We start from the raw sequence: 14,647 nt of genomic DNA, 5'->3' as shown, positions 1-14,647 counted from the left end.
GGCAGCAGGAGATAACACTGGCACTGGTGAGAAGCAGCAGACAATGCAGCTTTCTGATGGGAGGGTGTGCAGGATGCCCTTTTTATCCCTGTGGGGATCTGGGCTTGGTTGCATGGAAGTCCAGTGATCAACTTGGTGCCTTCATGGTTTTGACGTGCCAGGCAGCCAGCTGTCTCCATGAGACTTGTTAAACCCTGATTGCACTCAAACACACCTCTTGGAGCTGCTGTGAATCTGCTCAGCTAGAACAGTTAGATAACTCCCTGAGTTCTGGCAGCGAGAGCTCCTGCTCCCTCAGTGCAAAGCCTCTTGCAGAGATGGGTTATTTCATTTCCTAACTGCAAAACAAAACAGTGAAAGAAAGGGTGAAAAAAGCAAAATAGCTACCTGGATACCCCTGTGCTGCTTCTAAGCTGCAGTAGATCAGTAGAGAGCTTAGTGGAGAGTCCTCTGAATTAACTCGAGTGAAAGGCAGTGGCAGTAAAATGGCTAAATCTGACCAAAGGTATTTCACAGTGCTTTCATAGAGCACAGGGGTGATGCTCATGAAGCCTGACGTCTCTTTGAGGGCTCTAATTTATCCAGCTTGCCCATTCACACCATCATGCAGAGGCCTTCGTTTTGAGCTGGCTGGTACAAAGAGGTCCTGATGCACGATTTTCTGCTGAGACACTATATTTAAATGTCACCTTGATTTTTGTTCATTTAGTATTTAGTCCATGGCAGCTTTCCTAGGCTTCCTTTCTAGAGATGCTGGCATCTCTAAAGGGCATCTCCATCCCACCCAGAGGCTGCCATTGTGATGCCTCCAGCCATCTGATGATGTGGTCGATGTGTTTTCATCTTGATCTAAAAAGCATTTCCATCAAGGAGACAGGTTTTTCTGAGAAACACTGCCCAGCTTTGTGGCACACTATTATTTGCATGTCAGCATGCAGAGGTAATCAGTCTCGAGTTTCTAGCTCTTTTATAGCTCTGATTTCTTTTAAAGACCTTTGAACATTTCTGCTCAAAATGTTGCCAAAAGCAAAGATTTAACCAGCATGAAAAACACTCCCACAAATTCTCCTTGTTTTACTTCCTGGAATCCTTGGGAAAAAGAACAAATTCAGTGGGGGGTGATGACTTTTTCTACCATCTCAGACTTGGTGGAAATGCAATGTTTAGGGTATTTTATTAGCTGTATGTAAGAGCACAGTTTTCAACATGTTGCTGTCCTAGTGGCATTGCCCATGCTGTCTGCATGACTGGAGCTTAAATATATTTACAGGATAGGACTCTACATGCCTTTCAAAATACGTTCATGTGCCCCAGTGCTACAAAACCATTAAGTATGAGCTCAAATCCCACTGGCATCTCTGGAAGAAAGATTAAGCAGGTGCTTCATGTTCTGCCTAATGCAGAACACCAAATATCTGATTATCCTTGGAGAAATGCTGCCAGGCAGGCTTGAACTGGGAGAGTTGGGTCACTCAGATAGAATGTCCCATTGCAGTGTGAAATCCCCAGTTGGTACAGGTTGGCTTGGTTCTCTTAGGAAAGTGTTAATCTGAATCTGCCTGGGATGTCACTTGAAATTCATGAGCATCTCTTGCTTTGATTATTTGCATGAAATTCAAAACCCGGGCGCGATGGGAAAATGAAATTGTCTTCATGCTTTTTTGACCCCAGTAAAGGCAGATTGTCCTGAAGCTGACAAACGGGTTCGGATCAGATGTCAGAGCTGAATGAATATAATGGGATTAAAGGTGGGGCTGCCAACAAGAAAGAGGGAATTGTCATTTTAGGCTCCCACACTCTTCTTCCTCCAGCGCACTAGCCACCAGGTATGTGAGCAATGCAAAGGCTGGGTGGAAAATGCATTGCTCCTTTCCCAGGCTGGCTTATCATGTGGAGAAGCTGAGGTCTGTGGGCTCCATATTCCAGAGGTAAATGTGGCTTCTTGTATCTGTTAGTTGGGATCAACTCTACCAGATTCTGTTGATCTATGAAGGGTCATGTTCAGAGCAACTCTGAGCAGGATTTGGCCTCCAAACTGCCACAAAATACAAGCTCCTGACCTTTTTTCTCTCCAAAGAGGCCTGATCTACATGAGTATCCTCAAGCAGGCAGCAGAAAACATGGGTTGAGAAGGGCAGGCATGATTAAAGGTTTTTCTCCCAGAAATGCAAGAGCTGCTGGGCTGCTTTGGTACCCTGGGGAGCTGGCTGGTTTTGGTGTGCAGGTCTGTTCTGCAGGGATATGATCAACATAAGTTATGAGCTGGTGGGGCACTGGAAGCTTTTTGTTTGGGTGTTTCTGCTCGATATTTACATACAAATGAGATGACGTCCGAGTCACATTGAGACAGAAAAGATGAAGATAACCATTTCAAGCAACATTCGCTTGGGGTGGGTGGGTTTTGTCTTCTCAGCTGATTCATTTGGCTTTCACCACCACCCCCAGCCCAGAAAGCATGGCCAAGGAATGTCATTTATTAAAAAATAATTAGTGATCTACAACCTACTGTTCACCATCATCTTGCTTTCTATTAGAAGAGCACTGCAGACACAGGGAGCCTGAATCCCCCCTGCTCAGCGCAGCCTCAGTGCTGGGAGAGAAGCAGAGTTAGATGCTCAACCAGTGGTGGGCTCATCACCATCCTGTTGGCATGGACAGCCCGAGCCTGGCTGCATGGTTTAAGTCATCCTCCAGCCACGGAGATGTTGGGGCAGGCAAGGCCATGAGTCAGCAGTGAAGCCCAGGAAGCAGAGTGAGATGTTGGGGAATAAATTACGACACCCGGTCCTCAGTGTAGCTTTCATGGGCTGAATTAACCTGCCCACAGCCTGTGCTGGTTCCAGACTGGGTGAGGAGAGACAGATTTCTCCAAAGGGCATTTCAGAGCAAGGCTGTCTTGGCTGTGCCCAGGCAAGCCATGGGAAGAAAGGAGCCAGCAGGGCCAGCTGGTTTTCCATCCAGCTGGGCATCCAGCTGTGATGGGTGCCACCATGGCAAACCCTTCCAGCCATGTTACAGAGACCTTTCAGGAAAGGTCTGGGCACCCTCACAGAGGAAGGGGAGAGGGCAACCTGATCTCACCCAAATCTCAGTCTCCTAAAGTGAGTTTTCCCCTCCCTTCAAGGAATGATGGAGGGGGACAGCCAGGCATGTCCTACAGACTCTGCTCTTTGTCTAAGGCCTTGTGTTGTAGGGAAGATGGGGCATTTTGGTCACTATACTTTTCTCTTGTTTCAGGGTTTCAGGGTTGTGGTGTGGGATTCTTTTCTCTTTGTTACTACCAGGGTTGGTTCTCACTGATTTAACAAGGGCCTGTCTGCTTTTCTGTTCTGCCTCCAGGGATCCCAGACAAGTGTGAGAGATCCCAAGTCAGCTGCGCATCCCACAAGCGGTTAAACATCCCGGTTTACACTGCATTTCCAGACTTCCTTCTGGCCACACTGGTCTCTGGATGGAATAAAGGTATGCAAAAGTGCAGGAAAAGGAGAACAGACAAAGTCTCAAAAAATGACTTGTTAAAACTCCATTTCCTGTGAGGTACCAACCCCACCCCATGGAGCATCATGTTTGAGAACATATCCATGCTTTTGTAATATCGGGGAGGGAAAGAAAACCCATGAAGCAAAGCATGAATTATGCATGTAGTTTATTGAAGGTACAGCTGAAAGTCTGGAGTAAGCGAAGGGTAATCAACTCTGTTCACTTACACATGAAAAGCATTAAATGGGTCTACCTGGTACACACACAGGAAAAACAACGCATGCATTTTACTACAGAAACATAAGGTGCTCGTTGGTGTGTAATTAAAATCCACTCTACCAAACCTGATGTAGCAACTTGGACCAATTTACATAAGCATTACCAACCCTCTCGTAAACAGGAAAAATTGGATTTTCTGGTGTCATTAAAGTTAAATAATAGCTGCGGCTCCATTGCAGACAATTAAAATGTGGCTTCTCTTTCTGAAGTTGGGATGACCAAAGCTGTCATCCTTTTGCAAGAGCTGCATTGTGGAGGGGGCGGAAATCCTTGCTGGAAAGCGGTCAAGCAGGGAAGACTGATTTAGGGTGATGTGTGAAGACAGGCATGGACTCTCTGACATGAAAACCTCACCTGGCTGACCATGGGGATGAGTTTTCCCCCAAGAAGGAGATGCAAGAAAGGTGGGTTTTGATCATGCAAAGGGTTTTTTGGCAGAGTGCTTATGCTAATGGTGTGTGCATGGGCAGCGCATGGTTGTGTGATCCCTACAGCTGTCAGGAGGAAGGGGAATACTGTTTCATTGCAGAAATGCTGACTAAGTTAAAACACGATGTGTAGTTACCCTCCAGCCTCTACCGGGTTGTTCTGACCACACGCATGGCTGTGCTGTACCTGTTCCCAGCGCCGCACACCCCTGCCCCTGGAATGATGACAGCTCCCGGGCTGCACTGCTCCACACTGGTGCACACCACATTCCCCAGGTTGCCCATGCCGGTGGCACACTGCACCGCATCCGTGCCAGGGATAACCTCTCTCCCCACGCAGCTGACCACGCTCCTGGCCCCAAAGCCAGCCCCTACCCTGGGCAGACAATCCACGCTCCGGGTGCTAAAGCCGGCACCAGTGACGCCGAAGGAGGAGACCACCCCTAAGCCCGGCCCAGCCCCTCCTGTCTTCACAGTGCATTTGCCTCCGATTCCAGATAGGGATCGACACTCCCCAACGGTGCCACCACCACTGACCACGGCTGCAGGAGAGAAACAGGCTTGGTCAATCCCTGAGCAGCTAAAACCCAACTTATAGGGAAACTCACAAGCTTAAAAGACTTGCAAGGGAATCAAGGGAGTGCTTCATCAGCTTACCTACGCTCACAGGGTTGCCAGTGCATATCCTGTTGAGAAAAGATATGTCTCAAAGATGTGTCTAGGGAAATATTCCTCAAATACACAAGCAAATAGAGGTGCTTCCCAGCCATTGATTCCTTAGAAACCCTGCAGGTACTTCAGGCTGGATGTGGTTCTGGACAGCCTGGTCTAGGTGAAGATGTCCCTGCTCATCACAGGGGGGTTGGACTAAGATGAGCTTTGGAGGTCCCTTCCAACCCAAACCATTCTATGGTTCTATGATTCAGCTTTTCTGGGCACGTGGGTGTGAGGTGCTGGTCCAATTGCCCACCAAATCACTGAAGGGTTGGATGCCCAAATCCCATAGAGATCTTAATATCCCATCCCTTTTTTGCACCACGAGCAGGGCATCTGACTGCAGCATGCTTGGTGAACTGTGATAGAGCTGCCCTGGGGGCATGAAGAGGAAACAGGGACAATGCTTCGCTCTACACCTATGGGGAGAAAAGGGGATGATGCTCTCCTCTGTGCACTCATGGGAAGCTGCCTCTACCCAGCATTTCTCATTGCTCCCCTCTCCTCCTATTGGGTTTTGCCAGCTATCGATACAGTGTGCAGCCAGGGATGCTCCTACCTGCTCTCCTCTCCTTCCAGCAGTGTCCTGTAAGTGGCAATCTCAATGTCCAGGGCCAGCTTGACGTTCAGCAGCTCCTGGTAGTCTCTCAGCAAGCATGCCATCTTGTCCTTGGCTTGCTGCAGTGCAGTCTGCAGGTCAATCAGCTTCTGCCGGGCATCTTTGAGGGCACAGTCACCCCGCTGCTCAGCATCACAGATGGCAGTCTGCAGAGCTGCAATCTGTGGACAGTAACAGGCAAGAGGGTGGCCAGTGGGGATATTAAGAGGCATTGCCACAGGTTTGCTCATGTACCCCTTTGTTGCTCAGCTAGGGACTGACTGAGAGCCTAGGTTTAGGTTGGACACGTTATGAACAAGCTATTTAGCAGTAGCAATGGCAGTGTTTGAGGCCAGGCTTGGAGCAGCTTGATTAGTGTGAGGTGTCCCTGCCCATGGAACTAGATAACCTTAAGGTCTTTTCCAACCCAAACCATTCTATGATTCTATGAAGGGGAGGGGATCTGTTGGTTGCACCCTGGTAGGAGGCATACAGCAATCACTGTTTCTGTTAGAGCCAAACCAACTGGATTCTGCCTATTTACGGAGTGGGAAAGAAATCTACTTCTTTGTGTATCAACAGCAGAAGAGAACCTACAACCTCCAAATGCAGGCTTAAGCTGGGAGGGGGGAGCTCTTTACAGCTCAGCAAGGTGGAAGCTGGTGAGGATGAAGCCCTTTGCACAGCCCGCTGCCCATGCAGCCTTCCATGCTTTGTCCTACCTGTTTCTTCACGTTGTCCGACTCGCACTGCAGCTTCTGGATCATCCGGTTCAGCTCAGCTATCTCACTCTGGTTGTTCCTCAGGTCGTCACAGAACTTGCCCCTGCTGCTGTGGAGCTCCTCCAGCTATTGCATGGGAAGAGGATGATTTAGTGTGCCCACATCACCCCTTCCAGGGAAGGTGGCGACGCTCTGGAGCTGCACTGACGTTGGTGCTCCTGGGAAGCACCCAGACATGACCTCAGCCCAGATGAAGCAGCAGTCCCAGGTTGGTCCTGGGCACTTACCCTTGGGGAAGGGGATGTGCACATCCTGATGGGTGTGCACCTCTCTGAAGCAGCACAGGGACCTGGTGTGCTCTGGTTTTACAAGGAAGCCACAAACCAGTTTTAAGACTGGTGGGTGTTCTGGCTTGACCTTCTTTAGCCAGCTACGGTGCATGAGCACCAAAGGTGGGTTTGAGTTGTGTCATGGAGGACAGAAATGGTTGGTCCTCGGAGTTTTCTTGGCCACGAGATTCCATTGCCATCAGTGCTGGTGTGAATGGTGTGAATACTCACTCTGGTTTGGTAAAAAGCCTCCACTTCAGCCTTGCTCTTCTGGGCGATCTCCTCATAGCAGCACTCAACACTCTTGATGATGCCTTCCATGTCCAGGTCCCGGCTGTTGTCCATTTGCACAATGACAGAGGTGTCGCACAGCTGGCAATCCAGCTGAGCTCTCTCCTGCAAGACCCACTGCATGTCAGTCCCCTTCCCAGGCATGCAGGGTCCCCTGGCAAAGGGGGGTCTGCTGAGAAGATGGGAAGTTGGGGAAGTTCTCCCATTAACACCCAACTGGGGTGCTGGGCTCTCTGAGTGGGTAACTGGTTTCTAGCAAGAGCTGGGACCTGTCTTGGTGGCACAATATGGGATTGCTGCATGCAATTCCTTAAGGAAGGGTGGGGAATCCTGGTGGGGCAGCTTCATTACAATTGGCATTTCTGGTTGTGTCAGCAGCTTTCTGGGGTGTGAAGCCCTCAGGGGTGGGTGCTTTGGGACCCTTTGCTGCTGGGAGGTGTTTGCCTGGAAAAGGGGCAAAAGCAAAGTGTCCCCTGTGTGTTTTGTTATAAATTTCCTACGTTTTAGACAAAAGTGTTACTTTCACCAAAATATTTTGACTAATGTAGCTGCAAAAGTGCAGATTTGGGTTTTGAAGAGTGAGATGGTTCTGTGGTTCCCAGGGGTTATTTTGACTGGAATTTGAGGTGCTTTTCCATGCAAAAGATCACTCCATTTGCAGCCAGCAATACAAGAGATAACCAAGGATGCCCTTTGCCTTCCAAAAGTGTGTTCAGTGGTGTTGTTATCATATATATATATAAAGAGCTACAGATTTTGGGGATGCAATTCCAGGATTTGCACAAAAGGCCCCTTTCCCTGCTTTAGTTTTGGTGTGGGAGTTCAGGGGGCAGCAGATGATGCCTCATCCCCAGAGCAGCACACAGGGAGCTCTTACCTCAGCATAGATGCACTTCAAGAACTCCAGTTGCTGCCTCAGGAGGCCCACTCTCACCTCCAGCTCCTCCTTGGTCAGGTAGAGACAGTCCACATCCTAGAGAGACACCATGTGTGCAGTGAACAGAGGTGAAGAAACAAGGGCTTTTTGTTAGGTTTGGAGGAAATCTCACTATTCCCAGCCCTCAAACCATCTATTTTTGTTGTATGCGCTCACAACCTGACAGGGGTCCTCCAAGTTCATTGGGTTGCTTTGTTGTGGGGCTACCTAATAAGGACTCAGTGTCAGGGCCAAGGTGTCCCCATTTCCTCTCCCTGGACCCACACTCAGGTTTTGCCCATGCTCCTGTTGTTCTCTGATGGCCCCATTGGGGCTGTCCCTTGTGTCACTCACCTTCTTGAGGACCACAAACTCATTCTCCGCAGCCGTGCGCTTGTTGATCTCATCTTCATATCTGCAGGAGGAGGAGGAGAGGAGAAGGGTGGGATGACGAGCCCCATCCCCATCACCCAAGCAGCCAATGCAGAACATGGGAAGTGTGGTTAAAACCAGAGTCTCTCCCTGCTGCTTTGTACCTCCCATTTGACTTTTGCTTTGTTGCTGTTTCTTCCCTACTGGGCTTTGTTCAGCAGTTTTAACCAGCCCATGCCAGCTGGTGGCTGGAGTGAGAGGGCAGTAAATCAGGCCAAACCACTACAAATGCAAAACTCCACACCTCAGCTGAAGGCTGGAACTGCTTCTTCTGGCCCTGCTGCTTTGTGTGATGTTTTTCTGATGCAGGCAGGACTCTGCTCTGAGTGTTCATGGGGACAGTGGCCAAAATGCCCCAGGGGAGGTCAGGAGCTTGAGCAACCTTTGAAACTCCCAGGTGCAATGGGGAGGAAAGTCCGTGTATAATAACCAGGTTAATTGGGACCTAGAAGAACTTTCACAACATGATCCTGGGAGTCTGACCTCCTTGGTGGTGGCTCAGAGAGAAAACACATCTGAGATGCTTGACTGAAAGATGTCTGGAGAAAGGACTCCCCTTTCATCCTGTGCTGTATAACACCAACCACCAAGTGTCCTGGTTTGTGGCTTAGAGCACACAGGGAGCTATTAAGGAGTATCTGCAGCTTAGATTAAAAAGCCAATTCCCACATTCCCTCTGGGAAGAGAGAATGAACCCCAATGGAGACGATGTGGATAAAGCGTGGGGTGGAGACAAATAGGCTGAGGGTTTTGTGGCAACGGGACATGAGATCTGGGGGAGCCACAGGCACTGATGATGAGGGAGGTTTGATATGGCAAACCACAGCAGTGTGCAGGAGCATTAGGGAAAGGAAATGCGGTTCCCTGTCCTTCTCCCTGAGGAAATGCTGTGGTTGAAGAGCTCTCCCATCAGCAGCATCTGAGGTGCAGCAGTGGGACCCCAGTATTGGAGAACAGCCCAGTACTGGTGTGCTCATCCTGCTCCCCCTTGCTGTGCCCCATTTCTTGCACCCATCCAGTGCAATTGCATTGGCTCAGGAACAGCAGCAAACACCCAGGTCTGCAGCTTCCCCCTTTGTACTTACTTGCACTTGAACTCTTGAACCAGGTCCCTGAGGCAGCGCTCCTCGTTTTCCAGCCTCTCCCGCTCCCCCAGCACACACTCCAGCTGCTTCCTCAGGTTGCTGATGAAGTTCTCGAACACGGGCTCCAGGTTCCTCCTGGAAGCTGGGAGGACATACTGCTGCAGCAGCTCCCACTTGGTGGTCAGCACCTTGTTCTGCTGCTCCAGGAGCCGGACCTGCGCAAGCAAGAGATGCAAGAGTCATGCAACAGCCTCATGTTTCAGGCAAAGTTGCTTTGGGTGTCTCCGCTTCCTAAAGGAAAAAGTAGAACTAAAATCAGCAATGCAAATGGTTAAGTGCTGGTTTCTCAGCAGCCTGAGTGAGACCAACATCTTCTGGTCCCACCCAGGACTCGTATCACAGGCTGAGCAACGCTGATCCATTTGCTCTGTGTTGAGGCCAATCATCTATTGATCAAAGCTCAGCTCAGCCAAACACCACCCTGTGACAAATGGCTGGTGGAGCATCCACTGCCTTCTCTGATGGGCTGAGTACAGTAATGATCCTTGAGCAGCGCTAAAAGCTCCATCCAGGGTCTCATTTGAATGTATCTGATTTAAACTCTAATCATGGATATTTATCATGCCTTTCACTTCTAGATTAAAGAGCTCTCTAGTACCTGAGAACCTGTATGGATCATGAATAAGTCATTTTTCAAATGGGAGGAACAGGAGTTGCTCCTCTTACGTGGGTTTGGTTTTTCCAGCTGCAGAACAGCTCTCAAGGAAGATCAAGACAGAGCAAAGGTTTCTCTGCCATTTGAAAAATCATTTCCTATAACATATCTCCAAACAGCAATGGAACCCCTTGGGCTTAGCTAAAAAAATGACAATAGATTTTAGGAAATCACCAAATCATTTCATTGACAGAGTGGAGAGACAGAGAGTTAAAATTGTTCTCATTTTAGCTAGAAATCTTTTCGGTTTAGCTAGACATCTATCCTTGTCTTCTCATTTTAGCTAGAAATCTATCCTTTTCTTCTTATTTTGGCTTGACACCCCTCCTTCTACATCCCCTTGATGAAGCACAAACTACTTTAAAAATACAAAAGTCCTTTGGAGTTTATAGAGTTGTGATAACAATGTCAGATTATACATTTGGAACGCAACTTCCTATTTTGCCTTATTACTTTTCCATGCCTCCATCCGTTCTCTCATAGCTTTTGATTTACGGTATTCCTGGAGCTGCTCCTGATTTAGCAATTTAGCGGATTGGTGACCACCAGAAGGTAAAACACCGCTATGGTTGCCTTGGTGCAAAGCTTAAATCCAAACCATCTCCATGTCAGGACCACCACGGTCTATCAGGAACGTTTACAGCGCCAGGAGAAGTATCTCCGGTTGTTGTCTCTCTAGAGACAATCCATCCATCTAGACACAAGGAGCCTGCGTAGAGGGAAGTGGGGTCTCACCTTGTCGATGAAGCAGGCGAATTGGTTGTTGAGGTTCTTGATCTGCTCTTTCTCATGGGTCCGCACTTGGCACTCCTCGGGGTCGACGCCAACGCACAGGGGCTTGAGGAGCTCCGGGTGGATGCTGACACCCCGAATCCCTTCCGATCTCCCTCCGCCGAGGCCGATGCCGATGCCGCTGCCGTAGCCTCCCATGGCCACACCGTCCCCGAGACCTCTGTAGCTGCCCAGGCCCCCGTAGCTTCCGCAGTTACCAAACCCCACGACCGTGCCCATGCCAAAGCGGCCTCCGCCGTAAGCGACGTTGCACCGTCCGACGCCGGCACCGCTGTAGACCCCACTGCGGCAGCTCCCACCAAAGGAAATCCTTTGGCCTCTGCCCAGGTCGCAGACGCTGCGGCTGCTGAAGCCCCCGATCCCACATCGCCGTCCCACCGGCTGGCACACGGAGGCCGTGCTGCTGTTGGCCCTGCCGAGGCCACAGACGGCGGATGCAGAGGAAAAGCCCCGTCTTCCTAGGAGAGAGCTGGAGGTGTAGCACTGTCGACTCATGGTGGCTGGGGGAGACGGGAGGTGGAACAGTAACGGCAAAGCAGGAGAGCAGGAGGAGCAGGGAGTGAAAGAAGGAGATCTCCTTTACCTCCTCTGAGGCAGCGCCCTTCTCCTTATATACATTTCAGGAGGTGCCTGAGATGCAAAAATTTAATTTATCCACTGGGTTTGGCCTGCCTGGCAGCAAGGAATGGCTTCCAACATTTTAAAGCCACAGCAAACACTTCTATCTCATACGAAATAATGTGGAAATTAAAATAAACTGCTTTGCTTGCAAGCTTCAGTTTCAGGACTTATATTTTACTTAATTAATCTGCTTCCTTATTGTGTAATTATAGTTTAGCAAAATAAGTCAAGGGGTTTTTATTCATAGCTTGTTTACGGTTCGGTTTCACCACAACGTTTAATTATGTTTCAGGACCTCCTGCAAAATGTCATGGCCATGCCGCCTCTTCCAGGGTCCCGATGCCAGCTCAGGGCTGGCTCTTGAGCAACGACTGATGGCGATAGGGGAGGAGGAAGGAATATCTGCCCAAGCACAGGCTGTCGGGAGCATTCTCGTAAGCATTTGTTTCTTCCTCTCATGGGTACGGCTCCGGCTCTCCTAGGTGTTTGCTGGCTCGTGTGCCGAGTGGGATGGGGATGGTGGTGTCCATATCAATGGAGCATGAGTTCGATCTGAGGATGAGTTCAGTCATGGGGGGGGCTCATGAAGTTGAGGCACTGGTCCAGCCGGGACTTATGTGCCACATGGAATACACAGAGTTGAGGGCAAGGCATTTCTGGGAAATGCTTTGCTGCAGACAGAGATTTATTGCTGTGTTATGTGCCCTGGAAAGGTGATAACTGTGCTCAGTGCCTGGGTGTGATGTGACCAACACACACGGTGTGTTCACGCAAACGATAGCTGGAGATGCAACAAAGTGAAGTGTTAGAGACAGGTTGAGAAATGTTAGCTGGAGTGAACCTTTTTCCTTGTATTCCTGTGACACACCTCTTTGACTTGAAATGATTCTGGTAATGGCTGGTAATGAGAAGGTACCGGCCCGTCTTAATTAAAAATTCTTAAAAAGAGTTTTGAATTTGCTTGGAAACAAATAAAGTCACTTTTTTGTTGTAACAAAGGGGTCTAATCACAGAATCACGAGTGATTGCATAGCTTGCCCAGAGAAGTCTTTGCATCTTTGCTGGGGCAAAATGAACAGGTTCTGGGAGGATTCCTAGTCAATGCTATTGTAAGCTTGAAATACATTGTTTTGAATTAAAAATAATGCAAAGGAATAGGGATGATTTAGAATAGTTTTGGAGTCTCTCCAGGTGAAGATCTTCCTCATTTTTTTTTCTACAAGTCTCATAATAGGTTTAAATTAACTATAAAATACTTTCTGCAATTCTAATAATGCAGTAGTTCCGTTGTAGCTGCATTGGTGGTGGGTATATTAGGATGCATGTCTTGCAATGAGATGTACTTTTGTTTGGGAGATTGAGAGAGTTGGAGAAAGCAGACAAGCTTTTGGGCGCTGGGCCCTTCATGTGGTTTTGCTCAAAGTAATCCAAGCAACAGGACCCCATGCTGGGAAGTGAAAGGGGGAAATCTTATGAAATGTACTTTATTTTGTGCTGAAGTGTTGGTGCAAATGTCATGGAGGACAATTGGGTGTGTGCTCTGTAGACAGACCTGGAGCACTGCCTGGCAGTAGGACTAAAGCATCACTTAGCCTTTAGGTAGGTCTGTACAACGTGACGTCAATGAGCTCTTTTAGGTGAGCATAACCATGGGCATGCCGTAAAGCAGGGAGAGACCAGGCTGTCCCATCACCAGCACAAGTGGCTGTGGTGCTGCTTTCTGCTGGCTTGATGCAGCTGTGGTGGGGCAGAGATGAGACATTGGTGGTGGTGACCAGGAACAGCCACTGCTCCAAGCTGTGGTATCCACCAGGAGCACAGGGACAGACTTAGCTCCTTTTCATGGCAAGAAAGACGCGGCCCTTCATCCCTGAGGGAGGTGACATGCTGGTTTTTCCAGCTGTGAGAATCTGGATCTGGTTTGGGTCAGGTCCCTCCTGTCCTCCATAGGATGAGGATGGCCACCATAGGGTGCCTTGAGCTGCATGGGTGACACACATGCCGTTTGAGGGCTGTAGACCCTCCAAGCATCCCGTCACATTGGAAAGCAGGAAAAATGCCTCCTGTGTGACAGCTGTCCACGTTCCTCCACCAGCTGAGAGCCCGGCGAGCCCTTCTTCTGGATGACATTCCATCCGGCTGTTTCCCTGAGGATTGAAAGCAACAAACCTGTGCTTCAACCTTTGGCTCCTCCTCGCAGCCCTAAGAAGTGGCTTCTCCCAGGTGCCCAGCCTTGCACATCAGAGGGAGACAGTTCAGGGCAGCGCTTGTGGTTTCCATCTGCTGAGCTTTCACAAAGCCGGTTCACAGTCACATGGTGGAAGCCCTGAGCACCAGTTACATCAACTTCAAAGGAGGAAGCACTCTGGTGTGATTCGGTCTTCTGAAGAGAAGGATTGCAATCGCTTCTATTTCATTGGCCACACACATGCACAGCACGCAAATGCCTCCTTTGCAGAGAGCTTCTTCATGTCTCCGTGCTTTGTCCTGCCTGATTGCAGGTCTGATAGTGTTTGAAGAGCCTAGAAAGGCTCTAACCTTGCTCTGTACAAGGAGGAGATGAAACCGCTGTTTTCAGGCTGACGGGATTCATTAAGGCTTTAAAGGAACAGCTTAACGCAGATTTACTGGGGAAACCCCTGAGGTCCTTGGCCCTAAATATGCCCTGAACTGTGGTGGCTTCCATGAGACTCATGCCTTTTGAGATTTACATGTACCCAGCTGCATTAAGCTAAATTAATTCCGCTTAAGCGCCTTACCAAATTGGGACCTGTTAATCCATCCGTGCAGATAGGGAAAGCCCAGGGGGGTTTTCCAACCTCTTGTTATGATTCCAGCTGTAACAACCCAACCATCCCTGTCTGCTTTCTCCCAGCTGGAAAATCGCTGTTTAAGACCCTCTCCTGAGAGCATGGGGTTGTGAACGCTTGGCTGGGCTGGGCTCTCCCTCTTTCCCTCCCTGCAGGCTGGGCAGTTCCTGTGGCTCCTTGCGAAAGGGACTGTGAAGTCACCATTGAAATGGCTAATAAGGCCCCTGGGACATCTCCCTCTGGTTTCTTGGGTCCACCCCTCCAAAGGTGGCTGCTCCCAGTCTCTTAACTGCAGCTTGATTCTGCTCCCACATCAAAGCAGATGGTGGATTTGTGGGGATCAGAGTAGAGATGATGGTCTGGGCATTTTCCATCACCACTGGGCACATTGATTTCTTCCCAGTGACCTTGCTCCACAGTAGATGGTCACCCTCA

At 49.3% G+C, this 14,647-nt stretch overlaps 1 protein-coding gene across 1 annotated transcript; it reads right to left on the bottom strand.

Moving 5' to 3' along the window:
* Positions 1 to 3,629: 3,629 nt before the first annotated feature.
* Positions 3,630 to 11,384, bottom strand: LOC101873881 (keratin, type II cytoskeletal 7-like). Its single transcript, XM_005141824.3, has 9 exons — positions 10,725 to 11,384; positions 9,275 to 9,489; positions 8,112 to 8,172; positions 7,719 to 7,814; positions 6,782 to 6,946; positions 6,222 to 6,347; positions 5,461 to 5,681; positions 4,845 to 4,873; positions 3,630 to 4,729 (listed from the first exon to the last, which is right to left on the bottom strand). Exons 1-9 carry the CDS (start codon positions 11,274 to 11,276, stop codon positions 4,335 to 4,337), a joined length of 1,860 nt encoding a protein of 619 aa, XP_005141881.2. The 5' UTR covers positions 11,277 to 11,384; the 3' UTR covers positions 3,630 to 4,334.
* Between the last annotated feature and the right edge of the window lie 3,263 nt (positions 11,385 to 14,647).

This window comes from Melopsittacus undulatus, chromosome 21 (assembly GCF_012275295.1).
Source record: "Melopsittacus undulatus isolate bMelUnd1 chromosome 21, bMelUnd1.mat.Z, whole genome shotgun sequence".
NCBI lineage: Eukaryota > Metazoa > Chordata > Aves > Psittaciformes > Psittaculidae > Melopsittacus > Melopsittacus undulatus.
Note: the sequence above shows the minus strand (reverse complement) of the source record. Positions and strands in the feature narration are given on the sequence as shown.

Excerpts from the sequence above, each read along its gene's own strand:
- LOC101873881 (XM_005141824.3), bottom strand. The coding sequence starts at position 11,276 with ATGAGTCGACAGTGCTACACCTCCAGCTCTCTCCTAGGAAGACGGGGC. Across the intron at positions 9,490-10,724 it reads TCGCCTGCTTCATCGACAAG|GTCCGGCTCCTGGAGCAGCA; the intron begins GTGAGACCCCAC and ends TTGCTTGCGCAG. Across the intron at positions 4,730-4,844 it reads TGGCAACCCTGTGAGCGTAG|CCGTGGTCAGTGGTGGTGGC; the intron begins GTAAGCTGATGA and ends TCTCTCCTGCAG.